The 26,670-nt window shown below is 46.0% G+C and overlaps 1 protein-coding gene across 2 annotated transcripts in view; it reads left to right on the forward strand.

Annotated features, from left to right (window-relative positions):
- The window catches only part of LOC138800750 (protein mono-ADP-ribosyltransferase PARP15-like), a 45,680-nt gene that overhangs the window by 16,630 nt on the left and 2,380 nt on the right, over positions 1 to 26,670 (forward strand). The window contains exons 7-15 of one of the 2 annotated variants that reach the window (XR_011364514.1): positions 5,495 to 5,652; positions 6,788 to 6,908; positions 7,482 to 7,544; positions 8,700 to 8,876; positions 15,764 to 15,936; positions 19,469 to 19,514; positions 19,601 to 19,746; positions 20,655 to 20,829; positions 23,332 to 25,426. Coding sequence is in view for 1 of the 2 variants with exons in the window: in XM_069982689.1 (XP_069838790.1) it covers positions 5,495 to 5,652; positions 6,788 to 6,908; positions 7,482 to 7,544; positions 8,700 to 8,876; positions 15,764 to 15,936; positions 19,469 to 19,514; positions 19,601 to 19,746; positions 20,655 to 20,829; positions 23,332 to 23,627 (1,355 nt within the window). In the remaining variant the exon portion in view is untranslated. Of the gene's footprint in view, positions 1 to 5,494; positions 5,653 to 6,787; positions 6,909 to 7,481; positions 7,545 to 8,699; positions 8,877 to 15,763; positions 15,937 to 19,468; positions 19,515 to 19,600; positions 19,747 to 20,654; positions 20,830 to 23,331; positions 25,958 to 26,670 lie in introns of those variants that run through there. The other variant, XM_069982689.1, reaches the window with a different exon arrangement.

The raw sequence follows: 26,670 nt of genomic DNA on the forward strand, positions 1-26,670 counted from the left end.
CCTAGTGGGACTCCACAGGTGTGCATTATACTAAGTAACTGGGTGCTGGGTGTGTATTATACCAAATCACTGGGTGCTGAGTGTGCATTATACTAAGTCACTGGGTGCTTGGTGTGAATTATACAAAGTCACTGGGTGCTGGGTGTGCATTATAGAAATTCACTGGGTGCTGGGTGTGCATTATACTAAGTCACTGGGTGCTTGGTGTGAATTATACAAAGTCACTGGGTGCTGGGTGTGCATTATAGAAATTCACTGGGTGCTGGGTGTGCATTATAGGAAGTCACTGGGTCCTGGGTGTGCATTATACAAGTCGCTGGGTGCTGGGTGTGCATTATACAAATCACTGTGTGCTGGGTGTGCATTATACAAGTCACTGGATGCTGGGTGTGTATTATACCAAGTCACTGGGTGCTGAGTGTGCATTATACAAATCACTGGGTGCTGGGTGTGCATTATACAAGTCACTGGATGCTGGGTGTGCATTATACAAATCACTGGGTCCTGGGTGTGCATTATAGGAAGTCACTGGGTGCTGGGTGTCTATTATACAAATCACTGGGTGCTGGGTGTGCATTATAGGAAGTCACTGGGTGCTGGGTGTGTATTATACAAACCACTGGGTGCTGGGTGTGTATTATACAAGTCACTGGGTGCTGGGTGTGCATTATAGGAAGTCACTGGGTGCTGGGTGTGTATTATAGGAAGTCACTGGGTGCTGAGTGTGCATTATACAAGTCACTGGGTGCTGGGTGTGCATTATACAAGTCACTGGGTGCTGGGTGTGCATTATAGAAGGTCACTGGGTGCTGTGTGTGCATTATAGGAAGTCACTGGGTTCTGGGTGTGTATTATACCAAATCACTGGGTGCTGAGTGTGCATTATACTAAGTCACTGGGTGCTGGGTGTGTATTATACCAAGTCACTGGATGCTGGGTGTGCATTATAGAAATTCACTGGGTGCTGGGTATGCATTATAGGAAGTCACTGGGTGCTGGGTGTGCATTATACAAGTCACTGGGTGCTGGGTGTGCATTATACAAGTCACTGGGTGCTGGGTGTGCATTATAGAAGGTCACTGGGTGCTGTGTGTGCATTATAGGAAGTCACTTGGTTCTGGGTGTGTATTATACCAAATCACTGGGTGCTGAGTGTGCATTATACTAAGTCACTGGGTGCTGGGTGTGTATTATACCAAGTCACTGGATGCTGGGTGTGCATTATAGAAATTCACTGGGTGCTGGGTGTGCATTATAGGAAGTCACTGGGTCCTGAGTATGCATTATACAAGTCGCTGGGTGCTGGGTGTGCATTATACAAGTCACTGGATGCTGGGTGTGTATTATACCAAGTCACTGGGTGCTGGGTGTGCATTATACAAATCACTGGGTGCTGGGTGTGCATTATAGGAAGTCACTGGGTGCTGGGTGTGCATTATACAAACCACTAGGTGCTGGGTGTGTATTATACAAGTCACTGGGTGCTGGGTGTGCATTATAGGAAGTCACTGGGTGCTGGGTGTGTATTATAGGAAGTCACTGGGTGCTGAGTGTGCATTATACAAGTCACTGGGTGCTGGGTGTGCATTATAGAAATTCACTGGGTGCTGGGTGTGCATTATAGGAAGTCACTGGGTCCTGGGTGTGTATTATAGGAAGTCACTGGGTGCTGGGTGTGCATTATACAAGTCGCTGGGTGCTGGGTGTGCATTATACAAGTCACTGGATGCTGGGTGTGTATTATACCAAGTCACTGGGTGCTGGGTGTGCATTATACAAATCACTGGGTGCTGGGTGTGCATTATAGGAAGTCACTGGGTGCTGGGTGTCTATTATACAAATCACTGGGTGCTGGGTGTGCATTATAGGAAGTCACTGGGTGCTGGGTGTGTATTATACAAACCACTGGGTGCTGGGTGTGTATTATACAAGTCACTGGGTGCTGGGTGTGCATTATAGGAAGTCACTGGGTGCTGGGTGTGTATTATAGGAAGTCACTGGGTGCTGAGTGTGCATTATACAAGTCACTGGGTGCTGGGTGTGCATTATACAAGTCACTGGGTGCTGGGTGTGCATTATAGAAGGTCACTGGGTGCTGTGTGTGCATTATAGGAAGTCACTGGGTTCTGGGTGTGTATTATACCAAATCACTGGGTGCTGAATGTGCATTATACTAAGTCACTGGGTGCTGGGTGTGTATTATACCAAGTCACTGGGTGCTGGGTGTGCATTATAGAAATTCACTGGGTGCTGGGTATGCATTATAGGAAGTCACTGGGTGCTGGGTGTGCATTATACAAGTCACTGGGTGCTGGGTGTGCATTATAGAAGGTCACTGGGTGCTGTGTGTGCATTATAGGAAGTCACTTGGTTCTGGGTGTGTATTATACCAAATCACTGGGTGCTGAGTGTGCATTATACTAAGTCACTGGGTGCTGGGTGTGTATTATACCAAGTCACTGGATGCTGGGTGTGCATTATAGAAATTCACTGGGTGCTGGGTGTGCATTATAGGAAGTCACTGGGTCCTGAGTATGCATTATACAAGTCGCTGGGTGCTGGGTGTACATTATACAAGTCACTGGATGCTGGGTGTGTATTATACCAAGTCACTGGGTGCTGGGTGTGCATTATACAAATCACTGGGTGCTGGGTGTGCATTATAGGAAGTCACTGGGTGCTGGGTGTGCATTATACAAACCACTAGGTGCTGGGTGTGTATTATACAAGTCACTGGGTGCTGGGTGTGCATTATAGGAAGTCACTGGGTGCTGGGTGTGTATTATAGGAAGTCACTGGGTGCTGAGTGTGCATTATACAAGTCACTGGGTGCTGGGTGTGCATTATAGAAAGTCACTGGGTGCTGTGTGTGCATTATAGGAAGTCACTGGGTTCTGGGTGTGTATTATACCAAATCACTGGGTGCTGAGTGTGCATTATAGAAATTCACTGGGTGCTGGGTGTGCATTATAGGAAGTCACTGGGTCCTGGGTGTGTATTATAGGAAGTCACTGGGTGCTGGGTGTGCATTATACAAGTCACTGGATGCTGGGTGTGTATTATACCAAGTCACTGGGTGCTGGGTGTGCATTATACAAATCACTGGGTGCTGGGTGTGCATTATAGGAAGTCACTGGGTGCTGGGTGTGCATTATAGGAAGTCACTGGGTGCTGGGTGTGCATTATAGGAAGTCACTGGGTGCTGGGTGTGCATTATACAAACCACTGGGTGCTGGGTGTGCATTATACAAGTCACTGGGTGCTGGGTGTGTATTATACCAGATCACTGGGTGCTGAGTGTGCATTATAGGAAGTCACTGGGTGCTGGGTGTGTATTATAGGAAGTCACTGGGTGCTGGGTGTGCATTATACTAAGTCACTGGGTGCTGGGTGTGCATTATAGGAAGTCACTGGGTCCTGGGTGTGCATTATACAAGTCGCTGGGTGCTGGGTGTGCATTATACAAGTCACTGGATGCTGGGTGTGTATTATACCAAGTCACTGGGTGCTGGGTGTGCATTATACAAATCACTGGGTGCTGGGTGTGCATTATAGGAGGTCACTGGGTGCTGGGTGTGCATTATAGGAAGTCACTGGGTGCTGGGTGTACATTATAGGAAGTCACTGGGTGCTGGGTGTGCATTATAGGAAGTCACTGGGTGCTGGGTGTGCATTATACAAACCACTGGGTGCTGGGTGTGTATTATACCAAATCACTGGGTGCTGGGTGTGAATTATAGGAAGTCACTGGGTGTGCATTATACAAGTCACTGGGTGATGGGTGTGCATTATAGGAAGTCACTGGGTGCTGGGTGTGCATTATAGGAAGTCACTGGGTGCTGGGTGTGTATTATACAGGTCACTGGGTGCTGGGTGTGCATTATAGGAAGTCACTGGGTGCTGGGTGTGCATTATAGGAAGTCATTGGGTGCTGGGTGTCCATTATAGGAAGTCACTGGGTGCTGAGTGTGCATTATACAAGTCACTGGGTGCTGGGTGTGCATTATAGGAAGTCACTGGGTGCTGGGTGTGCATTATAGGAAGTCATTGGGTGCTGGGTGTCCATTATAGGAAGTCACTGGGTGCTGAGTGTGCATTATACAAGTCACTGGGTGCTGGGTGTGCATTATAGGAAGTCACAGTGAACACAACGTCCGTCTTAATTCCTCACTGGGTGCTCATTTACCAATGTCCACTGCTGTCCTGGGAGAAAATTACATTGCTTATCCACCACGTCTGCTACTGTCCATGGTGGCAATTAAATAATTGACAGGCTGATTGACATTTTCCAATTCTGACCCTGTCACTGCAACAGCTGCTGAAACAAATCCCTCCTCTGTAATACTACCACTATTGTAGCTACTATAGTTTGCCTGTTTTAATAAAAATTTGTTTGTATGCGATCCGCAAATATCGCACAAATTTACAAAATGAATTTCTGAGTGATTTGTTAATCTGTAGTATCTGTCATGTGACAAATATGGCATTACATTTTTTTCTCATTTCTAATTGAAATCATGAAGCAAATGTGAACAGAGTCAATTGAAACGTTTTTTATGTGTTTATGGCAGCAGTATGGGGTCATTCACATGTTCCGTTCATGGTCGGTAAATAATGCGGAGCTCCTGGCATCATGTATCGTTATGATGCTGGCAGTTCAGAATCAGTTTAAATCTTCACACTTCTGCACTGGAGTCCAATGCCGAAGAAGTGTGCTCGAAGTTCGCTCATCTCTAATTTTCCTGCTAATTAACACCATTAGATGCAGCTGTCTAACATGACACTATTAATTTATCACATACCTGATCTCGCACGGTAAACAGCGTAAGCGCAAAGACCCGCCAAAGTGCAAAAATTGCGCATTTTTGGTCACATCAAATCCAGAAACATTGTAATAAAAAGCAATCAAAAAGTCGCATATGCGCAGTCAAAGTATCAATAGAAAGAACACATCATGACGCAAAAAATGACACCTCACACAGCCCCATAGACTAAAGGATAAAAGCGCTATAAGCATGGTAATAGAGCAATTTTAATGAACTTTTTTTTTTTGTAGAAGGTTTTATTTTTTTTAAAGCCATCAAATAATATAAAAGTTATGCAAGTTGCATATCGTTTTAATCATACCGACTTGAGGAACATGTATAACATGTCAGTTTTTCCACAGGACAAACGGTGTAAAAATGAAAAAAAAAAAACAAAGAAAAAGAATTGCGTTTCTTTTTCTATTTCACTGCGCATATAAATTTTCTGGTTTCCTATTTCATATTTTATGCAAAAATTCAGCCTGTCATTGCAAAGTACAATTAGTGATGCAAAAAATAAGGGCTCATGTGGGTCTCTAGGTGAAAAAATGCAAGTGCTATGGCCTTTTAAACACAAGGAGGAAAAAACCAAAAAGGCAAAAAAAAAATTAGCTCCGTCCTTAAGAGGTTAAAGGTTTTATTGTATATGATGCAAATGTATTTTTCCTGTTTTTACCTTTATGGTGTAGGGCAGTTAAAAGATGAAACTTCCATAAGATTCATTATTAAAGGCATAGAAGACTACCTAAGCGATCCTTCTGTGATGACCGTCATTTCTGAAATCACCATCGTTGCCTTTAAGCAAGATGTCTATGAAAAATATCAATGCTTTTTCCAGAATTACAAGGTAAATAAATGGTTTCTGCCACCACTTATAGGCTGCAATTACCTTTCACTTTATGTGAGTGTGTTTGGGGGGGGGGGGGGTGTCATATATAGGTAAGATTTTAGTCCTCTAAACCGTTTGCCTCTAGCTCCCTAAATATATGAACATATTGGGAAATATTAAACAGTTCATGTTTTTAATGATATTTCCCAATATGTTCATATATTTAGGGAGCTAGAGGCAAACGGTTTAGAGGACTAAAATCTACTTTATTTCCTGTTTAGGCTTTGTTCACACGTAGTAAGAGACCGGCCATTCCGTGACCTGGCCGGTCTCAGATAAGATCATCCTGGCTGGTACTGCAGTATCGGACGGATGATCTTTAGAGACGCTGAATTCCCTACTGCACACAATGGAGTGTGCGGCTGAGCCACACGCTCCATTGTGGGAACTGACAGGGTTTTCTGCGGCCACTATTCAATGAATAGCGGCCGCAGAAAACTGACATGTCAGTTTCTCACTACGCCGCTAGGGATCCCAGCCGGAGTGTATACATATATGTGTATATACTCCGGCTGGGATTCCCTCAGAACGCAGCACTACGTAAGTACCATAGAAATCACGGCCGTTGTCACAACGACTATGATTACTACGGAACTTACGTAGTGTGAACATAGCCTAACATTGTCTGCCCTTGAAGGTAGGGCTTTTTCTAGTTCACAACCTTGGACTGAACAACTGGGAGCTGCACCATTATTTATACATCATAAAATTTAAAAAAAAAACACCTTTTCTGGCAGATTCCGCCACAGAGCAAAATGATCAAATTCAGCCTGTATTCTCCTACCACTAGGGGGAGCTTAGGAGCTTGCTTCATACTATTCATATATCAAACTCAATAATAACAGAGTATGCCGTATGCTTCTCCTAGTGGTGGCAGTGGTGTTATCTAGATATAGAGCTTGGTATCGGTAAAACTAAGCTCCAGCATCTATATAGGTGCAACACAGAATTCCCCTGAAACAATATGGATATTCCTGCATTGGAGAGTTGCTTAATTTTTGATACAGCTTAATATCATTGACTATAAATAATGTATAGTAAGCAAACCAGTCACCCTATTGGTAATTCCATACACTTTGTGCTCTCAATTCAGACAAATTATCCTCACTTCTCGGCTTTTGGAAAAATGATAGAATTGGTCAACGGCGACATCACTTATCAGGCAGTGGACTGTATTGTCAACTTGACAAATTCATCATTGAATCGGTCTTTTGGTAAGTATTAGTATATACAGTCGAGGTTATACTGCTTGGATGGTTTTCAAGCTTAGTAGTAGTAGTAGTAGAAGTCTCATAGACTTCCATTATTAAGCTGGGGCTCAGTGTTTGCACACCCTATGCTAATTACCTGCATGTAGTCATCCAGTAGATGCCTAAGTATTCCCATGTCCCTGAGACAGGGATAAATTTTGGCTAATGATGACATATCCCCCCATTCACCATAATTCTCCATCCTCATGACTGCAAGCAAGTAATCAGCATCTAGCGCATGCAATTATCAAAGTGCCTCTTTTAAAGGGGTTATCCAGAGAGCATTGAAGGGAATGTACATATGTGAGCTGCAGTAACCCATCACAACCACTACATAGTTTATGGAGCTGTCTGCTTCCTGCTTCATTCACTGTTTATATGTATTTATGCAGCTCAGGCAAACAGCTGATCATTGGGGGGTGGGAGAAAAATCAGCTCCCCAACAACTTAACAATCTCATAATGCCATGCAAGTATGCACTGTGCCTATTAGACTGACTGTTACAGTATGTACTGTATGTCATATCTGTCTTTACAGGGGTTTCAAGGGCAATCCGGAAGGCTGCAGGGGACACTGTTAAGAAGGAATGCAAAGCAATTGGTATTTTTTGTTTTCTTGAATTGAATATGTGTAGTGTCCTGACATAGGTGTGCCATTAAGTTTCCATTGTATGTGGGCAAAGTAACTTGTTCCAGGTTTCCACAGTGGGATATGGCCCGATGTATTCTGTGTTTTCCCCACTAGGTGTCACTACTATTTTCTGTATGCCTATTGTGATGCACAGCTGAAGACATGCATTGGGTTAACTTGTTTTATCACCTGTTGTTCTTGTGTCCTATCACTGGTGCAGGCCTGTTTCCCTCCTTTTTCTGTCCTGTCTCCTCCTTTCTCTCTTTGCAACATACAGCCCCACCAATCACAAGCAAGCTAGCTCGTCCCTACTAAAGGAGGTTAGTTCCTGGTGGCAGGGTCTTTTGTCTATAGTTTCTAGAGAGACACACACAAAGACAGTTCCTGCTGCAGTAAAGCCAGGGCCTGGCTTAGGTCAGGACCCTTTTCAGGGACCAAGAGGCTGAACCTAATTTTTTATGCAAGTAGTCACTGCTAGTCATGAGCGAATATGTCCGCAAATGTTTATATGAACATGACGCTAATTGTTCGTGTTCGCCCATCAAGAACAATTTGTTAGATGATTCGAATGGTTATAATGATCATTTATGAACATATTCGAACTTGCAAATGCATGCCACTGCATAATTTTTGTTTTGCGCCTAATTATCTGTATGCATGTGCGTATGAGTATCTTCTCTTCTTCTTCTTCTTCTTCTTCTTCTTCTACTACTACTCTTCACTATGCTATCCCGGCAGAGTACAACGCTACATTGGACAGGGCCCTCAAGACGCTCCTCTACTCTCACTTCTACAGTCGCTACTTCTTCTACCACTTGTCTGCACCTGCGAAAACAGTGCCTGTCTGACAGGGGGTGGGTACCAAGGTCACTCCAGGCTACCGAGACAAGTGCCCAAGTGAACCACACCCACCTAGCAGCCACAACACAATGAAAGCTACCCGGCCAACAGCGCCCCATACTGCTTCGCCCCATATGTCTTAAATAAGATGTATTATATAAGCTGGAAAGACAATTCTATCTTCATATTGCTATATGGTGACTATATGTAAGCTGTGGATAACAGTATGGGACTGACCATAAGAGAAGGATAGTCCACTTTTACCTGCCTGTGAATCTATTTTAGGTCGTATATCATCAGATGGAGTCGCAATTACAAGTGGTGGAAAACTTGAAAGCAAACATATCATGCATATTATCGGACCGACCAAAGTGGTTGATTATGAACCTTCCATTGACAGAATTCTGCTCGAGTGCCATAAGAATGGGTTCATGAGTGTAGCACTGCCGGCCATTGGGACAGGTAAGGTTTTGCTTCTTGGTTTCCACTTATTGTGTGTCCACTTTTTTTGGAATAATTGGAAGTAGTAAAAGTTTTTTATTTTATTTTCTCCAACTCTCTTAAAGGGGTACTCCATAAATAGTACTCCGACATCAGCCAAAAAAGTAAATAAGCTGCAGAAGCATATAGCATTGTGTAACGCCAGGAGTAGTGGATCCACTGAGCCGACACTAGCGATGGCACTAAACCGCACCAAGGAGAGGAGTCTAAGGGGCCGCTGGTTTTCACCAGAGCCCGCCGCAAGGTGGGATGGGCTTGCTGCGGCAGGCGACCCCCAGGTCGCTACCCCTGATTTGGTTGCTAGTGACAGCAGGCGAGGCGAGGCAGGAGCAGTAGGCAGGAGATGGTGCTGGCAGAGGTCTGTAGGCGTAACCGTAGGTGACAGGCTGAACACAGGAGCAATAGTGTGACAGAGGAGCAGGGACCAGGAACAAGGACTAGGGACCAGGTAGCGGACAGGAATCAGGAACAAAGACTAGAGACCAGGTAGCGGACAGGAATCAGGAACAAGGACTAGGGACCAGGTAGCGGACAGGAATCAGGAACAACAGGGAGCTGGGCCAAACGCTATGGGAAGCATGTAGAGGCTCTAACACCTGGGAAGGGGCAGGAACTTATAGGGGAGTGATTAACACTCAGGAGCCAATTAGGAGCGCACTGCCCCTTTAAACCAGAGACAGCCGGCGCGCGCGCGCCCTTGGAGGCGGGGACGCGCGCGCCGGCCGGCACAGCGTCGGGCAGGAGCGTGGTAAGGTAAGGCGCCCCCCGGGGCCGAAGCAACAGCAGCGCCGGGTCCCTGCATATGGACACCGGCTGCTGCAGGAGTGGGAGAGGGGGTGCGGCGGCGGTCCGGAGCACGGGACGCCGCTGTGGCCCTAACAGTACCCCCCCCCCCTTTAGCCTCCCCCTCTTTCTAGTCTGCAAGAATCCCTTGATGAGATCCCGATCCAGGATATTAGACTCGGGTTCCCAGGATCGTTCCTCAGGACCAAACCCTTTCCAGTACACTAGTCTTCAACAATGTATACGTCGTCCGAGACTGCTTGTGGAGTGGAGGACAAAGCGCTACTGGAGAATTGGTTGAGGACCACTGGTTTCAAGAGGGAGACATGGAAGGAGTTTGGGATCCGCATAGTAGGGGGTAGACGGAGTTTGTAGGTGACTGGGTTAATGCGTTTTAGCACTGAGAAAGGACCAAGGAATCGAGGACCCAACTTGTAGCTGGGAATCTTGAGTCAGACATACTTGGCCGAAAGCCAGACTTTGTCTCCAGGGAGAAAGTTTATGGCAGGTCTCTTTTTCTTATCCACCTGGTCCTTCATGCGATCGGAGGCCTTGAGCAAGGACTGTCGAGTCTGTTCCCAGATCGACTGCAGGTCAGACAACAATTCCTCCACGGCAGGAACCTCAGATGATGGAGAGAGAGGCAGAGGAGGACGAGGGTGATGCCCGTAGACCACATAGAAGGGAGACTTGCCTGTGGAACTTGAGTCCAGATGGTTATAAGAAAACTCTGCCCATGGAAGTAGATTGGACCAGTTGTCTTGGCGGCTGGAGACAAAATGACGTAGGTAGTTGCCCAAGATCTGATTGACTCTCTCCACTTGCCCGTTGGTCTGGGGATGATAGGCGGATGAGAAGTCCAACTTCACTTGAAGCTGTGAGCAGAGGGCACGCCAAAACTTGGAGACAAATTGTGAGCCTCGATCGGACACAATGTGAAGAGGAAGACCATGCAGGCGGAAGATGTGTCGGAAGAACAACTGGGCCAGACGGGGAGCAGAGGGTAGTCCAGGAAGAGCCACGAAGTGAGACATTTTAGAGAAGCAGTCAGTCACCACCCAAATGACTGTATTGCCCGCGGATGGAGGTAGGTCCGTGATGAAGCCCATCCCTATGTGGCGCCATGGACGGTCTGGAACAGGCAAGGGCAAGAGTAGGCCGGCAGGTCTCTGACGAGGTGACTTGTTCTTGGCACAGACTGCGCAGGAAGCCACAAAGTCCTTGACATCCTGAAGGAGATTGGGCCACCAGTAGTGACGGGAGATCAATTGCCCGGTCTTTTGAATTCCCGGATGCCCAGCCACCAAAGAGGAATGACCCCACTTAAAAATACGTTTTCGAAGTGCGGGGCGCACATAAGTTTTACTGGGGGGCAGTCTCTGCAGAGTAGAAGTGGCAACTGGTACTAGGCGATCGGGAGGTATTATGTGACAGGGGGATTCCTCCTCCCCCATGACGTTGGATGCTCGGGATAAAGCATCGGCTTTCACACTCTTCTCGGCTGGACGGAAATGAATGGTAAAGTTGAAATGCGAGAAGAAGAGAGACCACCTGGCCTGCCGAGGATTGAGGCGTTGAGCCGATTGGAGGTAGAGAAGGTTCTTGTGATCCGTGTAGATGTTAACAGGATATCTAGCCCCCTCTAGGAGGTGACGCCACTCCTCCAGTGCCAACTTAATTGCCAGGAGTTCACGGTCTCCAATCGTGTAGTTCCTCTCGGCAGGGGAAAAAGTCTTAGAGAAGAACCCACAGGTTCTGGTCTTGCCTGATATGTCCCTTTGCGAGAGGACGGCTCAAGACGTAGAAGGAGATCCTCTCCTGATGTAAGGCGCCCACCTGGAGGACTAGAGGTGCAGTCTGGCAGTGCACAGCTTCGGTAAGAATCTTGCCCGTGACCGAAGAGATAGACCGGGGTTAGGCTAGCTGTATCACGGGTAGCTGCCATTTTTGGACCAATGAAGCTGAAATGAAACTGCCAGCAGCGCCAGAGTCGATGAGGGCAGTAGTCTGGAGAACTTGCCCTGAGGGTGTCTGGATGGAGACTGGCATAGTCAACCTTGGAGAGGTGGCATTCACACCTAGGGAGGCCTCTCCCACCGGACCTAGGTGCGAGTGTTTCCCGGACGCTGAGGACGTTGGGGACATCTCTGCCGGTAGTGATCAGCGCCACCGCAATAGAGGCAGAGATTCAGCTGCAGTCGACGGGCCCTCTCATCAGTCGTCAAGCGAGCTCGTTCCACCTGCATAGGAACTTCTGGAGACGACTGGGGCATAGGAGCAACGGGATTCTGGAACACCGGTGCCAGCCGGGGATGGCGACGGGGCAGACTCAAACGCCGTTCTTGCCGGACCTCCTCCTCTCTCTCGGAAAACCTGGTGTAGACTCTGGTAACCAGTAGAATGAGTTTGTTCAAGGAGGTGGGAAGGTCTCGGGCAGCGAGCACATCTTTCACTCGACTGGACAGGCCCTTTTTAAAGGTGGCAATTAGGGCGGCCTTATTCCAGTCTAGTTCTGCAGCCAGGGTGCGGAACTGGATGGTGTAATCACCAACGGAGGATGTTCCTTGAGATAGATTGAGGAGAGCAGTCTCAGCCGAAGACGCACGGGCAGGTTCCCCAAAGACAGAGCGGAACTCGGCCAGGAAGGTTCGGAGATTAGCAGCAACAGGGTCATCACGGTCCCACAGCGGTGTGGCCCAGGCCAGAGCTCTACCTTCCAATAGGCTGATGATGAAAGCCACTTTAGAGCGCTTGGTGGCAAACTGACTGCTTAGAAGTTCAATATGCATAGTGCATTGGGTCAGGAATCCTCTGCACAACTTGGGGTCACCTCTATATTTACTTGGGAGAGCCAGTCATAGTTTTGAAGAGGCTGCAGGAGGTGATGAATGCTGAGCTGTGGTATGCTGCTGTACGGCTGCAGTCAGTTGTTGGATCAGCTGTGACTGTTGCTGGATCTGTTGAGCCTGTAGGGCGACCACTCGGGCTACTTCACGGATATCAGGCACCTCGCCGGGATCCATGGTTGGAGCCTACTGTAACGCCAGGAGTAGTGGATCCACTGAGCCGACACTAGCGATGGCACTAAACCGCACCAGGGAGCGGAGTCTAAGGGGCCGCTGGTTTTCACCAGAGCCCACCCCCAGGTCGCTACCCCTGGTTTGGTTGCTAGTGACAGCAGGCGAGGCGAGGCAGGAGCAGTAGGCAGGAGATGGTGCTGGCAGAGGTCTGTAGGCGTAACCGCAGGTGACAGGCTGAACACAGGAGCAATAGTGTGACAGAGGAGCAGGAACCAGGAACAAGGACTAGGGACCAGGTAGCGGACAGGAATCAGGAACAAGGACTAGGGACCAGGTAGCGGACAGGAATCAGGAACAAGGACTAGGGACCAGGTAGCGGACAGGAATCAGGAACAACAGGGAGCTGGGCCAAACGCTATGGGAAGCATGTAGAGGCTCCAACACCTGGGAAGGGGCAGGGCAGGAACTTATAGGGGAGTGATTAACACTCAAGCCAATTAGGAGCGCACTGCCTCTTTAAACCTGAGACAGCCGGCGCGCGCACGCCCTAGGAGGCGGGGACGCGCGCGCCGGCCGGCACAGCGTCGGGCAGGAGCGTGGTGAGGTGAGGCGCCCCCCGGGGCCGAAGCAACAGCAGCGACGGGTCCCTGCATATGGACACCGGCTGCTGCAGGAGTGGGAGATGGGGTGCGGCGGCGATCCGGAGCACGGGACGCCGCCGTGGCCCTAACACATTGCTTATCTGTCTGTCTAGTTCTCAAACCACCAAAAATCCTTAGTTCTGTACTTCTTTGAACAGTAGGTCAGTACTACAGTTCATCACAGGGCAGCACATTGTAAACACCTTACTCTCCCTAAATGTGCCAATAAATATTACAGGGAGGTGGCGATGTAGGCTGGAGGAAGTATAGGCTCACCACATAATGTCACTCTGCAGTCCTCATGAATCAGTGAAAATAACAGCCAGTTTAGAAGAACCGTGGTCAGCGACTATCTTCCTATTTAATTGTATCAGCATGTCGCTGGTACAAGGGAATAGCTGATTGCTGGCAGGTGAAGAGCCCTCCCCTCCCTGTCCTGCCCCTGACATTTCTTCCTGTGTAATGCAGAGCAATTAGCTCCACCTGTATTACACAGTATCCAGACTTGACCAGAAGAGGTCAGAGCACCAGAGCACAGCGGGAGCCAGGACAGGTGAGCACAGGAGGAGGCAGATTAATATGGACTGTGTTCTCCAACCTGTGGCCCCTCAGGCTGCAGAACTACAACCCTCATCATGTCCGGCTGACAGTTTGTAATGGAAATTGCAGTTTTGCAATTTTTGGCAAGCCAGGATGCAGAACTACAACCCCCATCATGGTCTGCTGACAGTTCATGATAAGAGTGCAGAACTACAATTCTCATCATGTCTTGCTAAGAGAGCTGCAGATTGGGAAACAATGAGTAGAGGACAGTGGTACAGTACATTAAAGAAGACAGTGGCACAGTACATTAGAGGACAGTGGCACAGTACAATAAAAAAAGAGAGTGGTACAGTACATTAGGGAGGACAGTGGTGCAGTACATTAGAGGACAGTGGTACAGTACATTGGAGGACAGTGATACAGTACATTAGAGAGGACAGGAGCACAGTACATTAGAGAGGACAGGAGCACAGTACATTAGGGAGGACAGTGGTACAGTACATTAGGGAGGACAGTGGTACAGTACTTTAGAGAGGACAGGAGCACAGTACATTAGGGAGGACAGTGGTACAGTACTTTAGAGAGGACAGGAGCACAGTACATTAGGGAGGACAGTGGTACAGTAAATTAGAGAGGACAGTGGCACAGTACATTAGAGAGGACAGTGGCACAGTACATTAGTGGACAGTGGCACAATGCGTTAGAGGACAGTGGGACAGTACATGAGATAGGACAGTGGTACAGTACCTTAGAAAACAGTGGTACAGTACATTAGAGATGACAGTGGTGCAGTACATTAGAGAACAGTGGTACAGTACATGAGAGGGGACAGTGTTACAGTACATTAGAGGACAGTGGTAGAGTACAGTAGAGGACAATGGCACAGTACATTGAGGACAATGGTACAATACATTAAAAGACATGAGGGGGCAGTGGAATGGTACATTAGGGGACAGTGGCATGGTGCATTAGTGGACAGTGCCACAGTGAATTAGATAGGACAGTGGCACAGTACAATAAAGGACAGCAGCACAGTTAACTAAAGAACAGTGGCACAGTTCATTTGCCTATGGTGGTACATCATTACATGGGTGTATAGATCATTTGGACCTGGTTGTGCTGTACATTTTTGTGCCATCTACTGCTGAGGTCAGTAACTGATATCATGTCTGTAGTTAAGTAAACAAACATGGCGGAAGAAGCAGAGCCGAAGCTCTGGACACAACAGCAAAGGATACCATATTTTCCCAGTGCAACTTTTACCCATAGTTTGTTTGGAGGTCAATACTTAAATTACAAGTAGTAACAGCAGGTGGCAGCATTACCCACAGAAGAGACTTTTCTATTCTTCTGTGCATGCTGTCTGTCACTATATCTCCAGATGCTGGGGCTTCCACAATATTGTAATATTATCCCCTTGAGTGTGTAAACACATATAGTAATAATTTACAGAAAAAACTCCATATTACAGAACAGCTGAAATCTTAAATCTACCGTATTATATAATGAACTCTGACATAAGGCAATATTCCCAAGATAACAAGCTGATTTGTTAGGGACAAACCAACTGGACCCCACCGATTTAAAGAACAGAACACAATTAAAGTAAATAGAGTGCCGCCAAATGTTTTTAAGGATCTATAAAGTGATGGCCATGCAGACATGATAAGCACTCCATTCACTCCAGGGGTGATTCTGTCCTGTTCTCAGTATCATGCAGGTCCCCGGGGGGTTGTAACCTCCCCAAATCAGCTTGTTATCCCTTTTTCTATGCATAAGGGGTAACAAAATGAAATATGATTGCCCCTTTAAAGAATAATTAAAAAGTTTGCACTTACAAAATCTCATCTATGTCTTGCAGGCAGTGCCGGAGTAGATGTAGAAGAATCTATCAAGGCAATTCTGAACAGTATTCTGAACTACCTGTCCGATACCTTAAACCCATCCCTTGAAATAATCTTCATAATTGTCATTCAGGAAAAAATTTACCAGAAGTATCTGGAGGTTTTCAAAGCAAAAAGCACAGAGTTACAGGTATGACACTGGATTATCTGGGTCATGCAAAACAGCCGTTCCTGTGGAAATCAAGCCAGGGACTGGCTTACACCAGGACCTTTGTCAGGGATACAAGTCAGTTGAGTCTAGCAACCTACGTGAGCAGATGTAGATAGAGACCAACACTCTTTTCACAAGTACTACTACGTTCACTATGCAGTGCTAAGCACACAACATGGAGAGTAGTCACCAAGTAACACAAAGAACATGTCAACAAACAGCAGGGCAGTATCCTAAACAAGATAGGAACTAGCCTTGATAGGACAAAGCTACCAGTATACAAGGTGTACGTATTGTATTGCGCAGTGCAGGTAACACCCAGGTACACCCAGATAACCACAACCGGGGCTGGGATGGGTTCAATGTAAAATTATGTAAAGTATAGATTTACTTTACTGAAGTTACATTACAGCAAGGTTGTTTTTTTAAGTTACTCTGGAGTTTCCCTTTAAAATAAATATATTTCAATCATGAGCATAAATATGCATTTACTGTACAATTGATGGGGGTCCAAGATCTAATAAAAGGGGCACTCAAGCATTTTATTTTATCAAATGGTGCCAGAAAGTTATACAAATTTGTAAATGACTATTTAAAAAATCTCAAGCTTTCCAGTACTTATCAGCTGCTGTATCTCCTGCAGGATGTGGTGTATTCTTTCCAGTCTGACACAGTGCTCTCTGCTGCCACCTCTGTCCGTATCAGGAACTGTCCAGAACAGGAGAGGTTTTCTATGGGGATTTGCCGCTGCTCTGGACAATTCCTGACATGGACAGATGTGGCAGCAGAGAGCACTGTGTCAGACTGGATATAATATATTACTTCCTGCAGGACATACAGCAGCTGATAAGTACTGAAAGACTTGAGTTTTTTCTTTAAAGTGACACTGTCACCCCCTTTGTGCATTCTGAATTCTCTACACAGGTATAAAGGGTGAATTTAGCGGTTTTCATACCTTATTTTTAGAGATGAGTGAACCTGGAGCATGCTCGAGTCGATCCGAGCCCGAACTTTCGGCATTTGATTAGCGGGGGCTGCTGAACTTGGATAAAGCCCTAAGGCTATGTGGAAATCATGGATATAGTCATTGGCTGTATCCATGTTTTCCAGACAACCTTAGAGCTTTATCAAAGTTCAGCAGCCCCCGCTAATCAAATACCGAACGTTCGGGTTCGGATCGACTCGAACCCGAACCAGGTTCGCTCATCTCTACTTATTTTATATCAAACATCATGGTGCTTGTTCAAGTAAAAAGTAATCTTTTATCAACTGCAGATTAGGGATGGTCCGAACCCTCCGAGGTTCGGGTTTGTATGAACCCGAACACTCGGCATCAGAATCCCGATGTCTGCCTGCTCCGTGGAGCGGGTGGATACAGCGGGAGGACTGCCTGGAAAACTGGGATACAGCCTATGGCCATGGCTGTATCCCAGTTTTCCAGGTGGTCCTCCCGCTGGATCCGCCCGATGCAGGGAGCGGGCAGACAGCAGGAATCATTACCGAGAGTTCGGGTTCGTACGAACCCGAACCGAACTCGGTACGGACCATCCCTACTGCAGATTATGGTAAGTGGGCGGGGCCTCACAGCATTAGCGCCACTTAGCCCCACCCACAATGGCACCCTTGGACCCGCCCCCTCGCCGGCCATTGGAACAGACTGGCCTAAAGGTCTAGGCCCCACCCCCTCTATGTCTGCCCACCAATGGGCATCAAGGGGGCGGGGCCAACAGCGGTGTTGGGGATGGGGCTAAGTGGCGCTAATTCTGCAAGGCCCCGCCCATTTAACACAATCTGTAGTTGATAAAAGATTACTTTTTACTTGAACAAGCACCATGACGTTTGATATAAAATAAGGTATGAAAACGGCTAAATATAACCTTTACACCTGTGCAGAGATGTCAGAATGCAAAAAGGAGGTGACAGTGTCACTTTAAATAGAAGTAATTTACAAATCTGCTTCATTCTCATTGGAGGTCCCAGAGGTCGGTCCCTCCTCGATCACGAAAAAATTACTGAACTCTCTAAACATTTATGCATATGGAGTAAATGCGAGAAAACTGAATAGAAAGGAGTCTTTTGCTCACTGAGCAAGCACTCGTAAGGGCAGAGCGGGGAGAGGGTGATAGCATGAAGGTGCAGGAGGATGAGGCAGCCAGTTGGGTGACAGTTAGAAGACAGGGTGGAGAGAAGAGAGCTAGGGAGACTAGTCCTGATCTGACACACCCCAACAAGTTTACCAAGTTGAGGGGGATGTTAGTTCAGGAAAGGCATTGCTGCAGCAGTACCCTGTATTGGGAGGATGGCGTACACCTTATACTGTCAAATGGACCCAACACTGTATGGTACCTTTGGTGTATGGTGCCTCTGAAAGCCAGGGGGGCGTCTGCTCCAGTAAGATGCCTCTGAAAGCCAGGGGGTGTCTGCTCCAGTAAGGTGCCTCTGAAAGCTAGGGGGCGTCTGCTCCAGTAAGGTGCCTCTGAAAGCCAGGGGGTGTCTGCTCCAGTAAGGTGCCTCTGAAAGCCAGGGGGCATCTGCTCCAGTAAGGTGCCTCTGAAAGCCAGGGGGGTGTCTGCTCCTGTAAGGTGCCTCTGAAAGCCAGGGGGGTGTCTGCTCCTGTAAGGTGCCTCTGAAAGCCAGGGGGGTGTCTGCTCCAGTAAGGTGCCTCTGAAAGCCAGGGGGGTGTCTGCTCCTGTAAGGTGCCTCTGAAAGCCAGGGGGGTGTCTGCTCCTGTAAGGTGCCTCTGAAAGCCAGGGGGGTGTCTGCTCCTGTAAGGTGCCTCTGAAAGCCAGAGGGGTGTCTGCTCCTGTAAGGTGCCTCTGAAAGCCAGGGGGGTGTCTGCTCCTGTAAGGTGCCTCTGAAAGCTAGGGGGCGTCTGCTCCAGTAAGGTGCCTCTGAAAGCCAGGGGGGTGTCTGCTCCTGTAAGGTGCCTCTGAAAGCCAGGGGGGTGTCTGCTCCTGTAAGGTGCCTCTGAAAGCCAGGGGGGGTCTGCTCCAGTAAGGTGCCTCTGAAAGCCAGGGGGGTGTCTGCTCCAGTAAGGTGCCTCTGAAAGCCAGGGGGGTGTCTGCTCTAGTAAGGTAATAAATGTAAGGTTATGCATTTGGGCCGTAAAATAAATAAGTACAATTATGTGCTTAATAAAAAAAAACACTGGGTAAGGTTTGGTTCACATGTAACGGAATCGCAGCGGATTTACCACTGCAAGCTCTGCTGCAATTCCCCTCCTGTCAGTTTCAATAGGATTATGTACTCGCAGCGGAATTGTCATCACACTGCGAGTATGTAAGCGGCATACTCCTTAACCCCCCGCGGCCCGGTGCATACATTACCAGTCCATGTTCCAGCTTGCTCAGTGGCTCCCAGCGTCTGGACGTCCCGCTCAGCCAATGTGTGGCTGTGGTGGGGCAGTTTACTAATTGGCTGAGCTGGCCTTTTAAATCAAGGGAATAATGGGATCAGTTTTATTGTGTTTTTTTTTTTTTTTCTTTCTGTCTTCTTTCGTGTTTTTTTTTAGGCCCGCCAAAGAGAAGAAAGGATCGTGTCAGCAATGCATTGTGGAGGTAAAAAGCAACCACTGACCACATACCTCACCGTGATATTGGACGATGTCATAAAATCTAATACCGGTTTATTCTTTTTGCTGCAGCAAAATTTTCCTATCCGGCAACATGGACCGATATCAATACAAGGGAATATCAGGAAATCATACTTCTGGAAACATCCGAAGAATACAAAGAAGTGAAAGAGGGATTCTTTAGGACTACACCAGCACGTAGCTATGAAATTACAGAGGTTATTATCCTTGTCTATTGTTCTTTTATGTATTTTATTATCATAGCTATGTACACTGTCATAGCCAGGCATCTGTACAGAGAGTGACCTATTCAATGTATAGTAGATTGGGGTCAATTGAAGGTGGTGTGATATGTGCTCTGACAAAGGAATCTCTGGTCTCCAACTCCAACTGTCTCCAACAGTTGATACAGTTTATCAAATTTGAATTCATTTTACCTAGAGAGTGTACTATTTGATGTACAGTAGGCTGGGATTAAAAGGGTTCTGGATATTTTTTTATAACTAGCTGGCGCCAGAAAGTTCTACAGGTTTGTAAGTCTATTAAAAAAATAGAAAGAAAAAAACTCAAGTCTTACAGTACTTATCAGCTACCGTATGTCCTGTTAAAGTGGTGATTGGAGTCAGACACATTGCTCCCAGTTGACGTCTTTGACCTTTTAAAAACTGTCCAGAGAAGGTCTTGTGCTCTGGACAGTTCCTGACATGGACACAGGTGGCAGCTGAGAGCACTCTATCAGATTGGACAGAATACACCACTTCCTGCAGGACATACAGCAGCTGATAGGTACTGGAAAAATTGAGATTTTTTTTTTTTTAATTGAAGTAAATTAGAACTCTCTTGCACCAGTTTATTTGAAAGAGAGAAAAAAGGCGAACAAACCCTTTAAGTATTTGTCCATTACATGGTTTTCTTAGTTTTATTATGTAAGTTATTATTTAAGTAAAGTATGTATTATGTTATTAAGTAATTTACAAATGTGTGTACATAGCATTGCTCTATATAAGCAATCGACGGGTTTTCACATCCCAGAAAAAAAGGAATCATTTGCTGATGACACGTTCCCTTTAGGTGCAATACATTGTCTGATGAGAGATTCAGGACAAATGATTCTCATGTCTCTTAGATCCGATGTATTCAGAATGTTCCAATGTGGAAGAGTTTCACCATTAATAAGCAAAACGTGAACATAAGAAACATTGGCCAGAAAAATGTAAGACGCTTGTACCACGGCACAGCAGCTCCGGCCATTAGCAACATTAACCGTAATGGATTCAACCGAGTCTACTGTGGTAAAAATGGTAAGTTACCATACACTTGGGGGGGGGGATTTATCAAAGATGGTGTAAAGTGAAACTGTCTCAGTTGCCCCTAGCAACCAATCAGATTCCACCTTTCATTTTCCAAAGAGTCTGTGAGGAATGAAAGGTGGAATCTGATTGGTTGCTAGGGGCAACTGAGCCAGTTTCACTTTACACCATCTTTGATAAATCTCCTCATTGATTTATGGCGAACACACAACCCCAGAAGACCCACTGTGATCAGGGGATATAGCCGGGGAGAGAGCAGCGGCCTCACGATCCCCTCCCCCAGCTATGTCTCCTGATCAGCTAATTCCGAAAGTGTAAGGGTCCTATTAACTAATCGGTTCTTCATTTTCAGGGATCAACGACAAATGATCGCAAACATCTTTTGGGAATGACCCGAAATTATTCACCATAACACACACAGAACGGTAGTCGTTAGTTAGGGCCCTATTCCACCGGACGATTATCGTTCGCATAATCGTTAACGATTAACAATCTCAAACGACCGCTATTGCGAAAGACCTGAAAACGTTCACTCATTTTGTTACTTATGATCGTATTTGCGATATTTTTTTTCTTAGCTATTTCTTCGCTATTGTGTTCGCATCTACTGTGAACGACCGATCGATGTCTTATTCAATGCGAACGATATGCGAACGTTTTGCGACCGAGCAACAATAAAAATAGGTCCAGGTCTCTTAAAGCAATCAACGATTTCCCGTTCGGTCGTTAATCGTTAACTGCATTTCAACCGAACGATTATCGTTTAGATTATTTATTTATTATTTACTCCTTCTGAGCCTAGCAATAGAAGGAATGATGTGTACATACATGATTAGCCAACATTTAATGAATGATTTACAATGATTTTAGGGTCAACTTAAAAGATGCGATTAACAACACACAAACAAGGTTTCGATCTTTGCCTGCATACACACAAAACGATTATTGTTTCAATTCGTATGATAAAACGATTTTCCGCTTGATAATCGTCCGGTTTAGTAGGGCCCTAAGTCTATGAGGCTACATTGTCAGAATTAAAGGCGTTATCCGGCACTACAAAAACATGGCCACATTCGGGTTTGAAACTCGGTTCCATTGAAGTAAATGAAGCTTATTTGCAAACCGCACCTGAACTGGAGACAAGAATGGTGCAAAAGTGGCCATGTTTTTGTAGCGCTGGATAACCCCTTTAACAAGAAGAGTGGATGGCACTGCTGGCACGCTCTCTTCCTGGGCATATCTCCTGATTGCAGCAGGTTTTAGCCGTGAGACCTGCTGTGATCAATAGCTTTTGACATGTATGATGACATGTAAAAAGTTATTCTTAAAGGGGTTATCCAGCTCGCAAAACCCCACCCAAACTAAAGACAAGCGTGGTGCAGTCTCTGGAAGAAAGTGGCTATGGGAATAACCCCTTTAAAGACATACTCACCTACCTATTCCCAACCACTGCTGTCTATGCATTTACTACTCATTGTTTCCTTGTGACTTGCTCCTGAGACAGCAGATGATGATACATTTTGAGAAAGAGGGAGGAGTCAAGAGCTGGAGACAACACCACATTGAAAAGGAAAGAATTTCATAACTTCCTGTTAGGGGTGTAATGAATCAAAAAATGCTGAGGCCATAACTATTACCGATAACACTATATTAGTAACTTAGGTAATAGTTTTATTTAGAAAAAAAAATTCTCATACTAGACTATGCCTTCAAGTCTCCATTATCTTCTACAGTACAGTGCGGTAATAGTACTATAACAATAGAACAAGTGTGCCCATAGATAACATGAAATGCCTATTACTTTCATTATATTAAAGGGGTAGTGCGGCGCTAAGAAATTATTCGCAAAATAACACAAATTACAAAGTTATACAGCTTTGTAATGTATGTTATGTATGTGAATGGCCCCCTTCCCGTGTTCCCCGACCCTGTACCCGGAAGTGTAGTGCATTATACATACACGGTTCGCAGCCGCGTCATCAGCTGCTCAGCTGCGGTTGGCTGAGCATAACTGTGCTTAGCCAATCGCGTCTGAGCACAGTTGTGACGCGGCAGAGGGGGGCCGGCATGAGGGACGGCAGGAGTGGGTCGGCCAGCCTACCGAAGATTACATCACTGTCAGAAGACGGCGGACGGGGGTCAACATGAATCAGGTATGTATAATGCACTACACTTCCGGGTACACGGGCGGGGGGCGGGGAACACAGGGAAGGGGGCCATTCACATACATAACATACAATACAAAGTTGTATAACCTTGTAATGTGTGTTATTTTGTGAACAATTTCTTAGCGCCGCACTACCCCTTTAACAGTCCAGTAGCAACTTATCTCCTGGAGGAACAAAGAATATAGTATTTGGAAGTCATCTTGCCAGTACCAGGATCATATAGGGTTCATCTTACATACATGCGGCCATATTTACAGTATAATGATATTTACCTTAGCGACCACATTGTAGAATATTACTAAGCACACTGTATTCTTGTCAACAGCTACAGCCTATGGAAACGGGACGTACTTCGCTGTCGAGTCATCATACTCTAGTAGCGACACATATTCCCGTCCTGATTCTAATGGGAAAAAATACATCTACCAAGCTGCAGTGATCACCGGACGATATTGTGAGGGAAAGCGCGAATACAAGGAGGCTCCTCATATTGATGGTGACCCCAGTAAAGGCCGCTATGATTCTGTTGTGGATAATGTTAACGCACCCAAAATGTTTGTCGTTTTTCATGATGATGTTGCCTACCCCGAATATCTGATCACCTTGAAGAAAAAGTCGTAATAAGATGTTGTGAATACTGTATTTACAAAATTTTTACCAGAATGGATATATATATATATATATATATATATATATATATATATATATATTTCCATTTCCAATTAGAGATAACCTACTGCAGGTTCTTTCATCTGTACATTTTGGGGGGAAATTATCAAGATTGGCGTTCTCATACGTTGGTCTTTAATTAGGCACCGCCCCCTTTTGACCAGCCGGATTCACTAAGAGGCGCACACCTCCTCATCTATGCCCAAGCTCTTGGTGAATCAGTATGGCTATGAGTGATTCAGGATTACCACAACCCAGAGCTGTGGTCACTGAGACAGGAAGTGATGTCATCTGAGTGACAATCCAGTTTTCGCCAAATATTCCAAATAGCATTATTCCCTGTAAGAAAAACACTGCTATTTGTGTACTAATGCTACTGACATGTACAGTATTTTCCTGCATATAAGACTACTTTTTAACACAGGAAACTCTTCTCAAAAGTCAGGGGTCGTCTTATAGGGCGGGTGCTGAAAAACTTTGGAAATGGACTGGAGAATCTGTGATCCCCGCATACGATGGAGGGAGCTCGAAAAGGGCAGCAACCCCACTGTATGCATCCACAGTATGAAGGGCAGAGCAAGCTGCAGGCGTCCAGAGTATGGAAAAAAGACACTTACAATAGAGTGGCGCTGTGCCCAGAAAAACACACCTATCTCACCCATCTGGCCACCCTTGTATCCTACCGGTATTACTGTACCTCCTTCTCTGCCTCTCAGACCTCACTGATGTTTGATGTTTTTTATTAGTTTCATGTGTGTTGGAAGAGGGGTAGTCTTTTACAGCGAGTATATCCCAAACTCTCTATTTTAACTGTAAAAGCTGGGGGTCATCTTATACTCCTAGTCGACTTATATGCCGGAAAATATGGGTAAGTAGAAATTTAAAGGGAGGATAAAGGCCCTATTCCACGAAATGATTATCGGCCGGTGGAGTAGAAGACAATTATCAGCTGACATCATTCATGTCGGCTGATCGTTACAGTCATTTGTCTTTCAACCATGTTGAAAAACAAACGACTGGGATAGCAGCGATCTGCTGCCATCGCTCCGTGGAATAGGAGCAGCAAGCAGACCGCCACTAGGCTCTATGGGCTGCCCGGACGATCTAGTGATCACCCTGGCAGCCTCCCTGCAGCTCCCCGCGGCCCCTTCCGCACTTACCCGCTCACTGCTGCCGCGTGTAATAGCGGCAGCAGCGAGCAGGGAACGAGGAGCAAACGAGCGCTGACAGCGCTCATTTGCTCCTCACAGTCGGTCCGTGGAATAGGGCCTTAAGCGTGAGATTGTGGGAGGATCTGACCATTGGGACCTTCCCGCAATCTCCTGATTGGAACCCCACCCAACTCCTTTGTTAAAAATGGAGCGGTGGTTCTGCACAAGTGCTACAGTGCCGGCAAAAAATCTACAAGTTCAAAATCTTAACAGTCAATTTTCAAGTTTTATTGAGGATATTTTGTTAGAATAAGTTTTTCCTCATGTCGCTCTTACAACCACTTGGTTGCTTTGGGCTAATCTAGTTTTACTATTGGACACTTGTTGATTATGTCCACCATTGTGTGCAAGAAGTGAAATCAGAATTTTACGTATAATTTTTACACTTTTTTGCTGCACTGATGTTCCTTGTATTATGTGCATTGTCCAGAAACTCAAACATTGATCATGAAGACAACCTTTATGCAAAGGGCCCCTGCTTAGATACCTTCCGCCCCATCAGATAAAAACAGCAGACCTGGCTCATCTGTGTCTTACATGGTTAGTTATTCTTTTTATTCTTAAATAGCTTGTAATACTACATCCCCCCTGTAGTGGCTGCTGTAGAGGAAATGTATGACTTCTATCAATAACATTCCGTTACGGGAGAAGCCGCACTCCTGGTGATCTGGGCCGCCCTCATAAATAATGGGGATGTCTTTATGAGGGAAACCATTTGAATAGGATGTTTACACATTTTTTAGCATTATATATCTCCATTTTATATGTATTTATTTTAGTTTAATAACTTCTATGTGTGACCTCTACAAATAACAGTGACTGCTCCTAACACCCAGCAATGAATATAATCTGTCTACACTGGAATGTAGGTGACTGTAATACATGGAGTTTATAAAAAGTATACAATAAACAGTATTATAACCAATGACTGTGCATAGTATACATTGTGATATTACAAAGAGTCTGAGGTAAAATAAATGATACTTACCTACCCTGGTGGGGTCCGACCTCTGTGCACCCCGGCGATCTCCATATCGGGCCCCACCGACTCTGTTATGAATAGGGTCGGCACATGACCCATAGCTCTATTCATTCCTATGGAGTCGGCAGAAAGAGCCAAGTACATTGCTCTTCCGGCATACATGGCTCTTTGCGGCACTCCATAGGAATGAATAGAGCTGTGCGTCATGTGCTGACCCACGGCTCTATTTATACAAAGATCGACCGGGGGGGGGGGTACAGAGGTTGGACCCCCCACGACCTCCTAGGATCAGGGCACATGACTATCTTTTTTTTTTTATGCCTTTAGTAAAAAAAAAATATTTAAAAGTAGGATCCAGGAGTACCCCTTTAGGATGTAACAGCGGAATGGTCCGGGGACAGGTCTGCTCTCCTAATAGGAGCGATCAATGAAGAAAATCAGTAATAACTATGAGCTCAGTGTATTCTTTGTTCCTATTACCCAAATGGTACAATGGGGGGAGGGGAGGATTTACTAAGACTGGCATTTGCTGGTCCTAAAGTGTTACTGTCATTTAATGGCACTTTGCATGTTTCAATAGTGCATGTGATCACACCGTTTTTCAGTATACTTGCAGTAATGTGTATCTAAACCTTTATTCAGCTTCTGACATGCCATAGTAACCTGTAAGGAGTTGTGATCAGTGGGGGGTCCAGCTGCCGAGACCTCTACTGATCGCTAGAACAAGGGACAGACACGTTCAGTACTTTGGCCCTTTGTCTTTGCTCGTTTTTGGGCAGTACGGACATCTCATAGAGATACA

The sequence above is a fragment of the Dendropsophus ebraccatus genome, chromosome 9, assembly GCF_027789765.1.
Source record: "Dendropsophus ebraccatus isolate aDenEbr1 chromosome 9, aDenEbr1.pat, whole genome shotgun sequence".
NCBI classification, from domain to species: domain Eukaryota; kingdom Metazoa; phylum Chordata; class Amphibia; order Anura; family Hylidae; genus Dendropsophus; species Dendropsophus ebraccatus.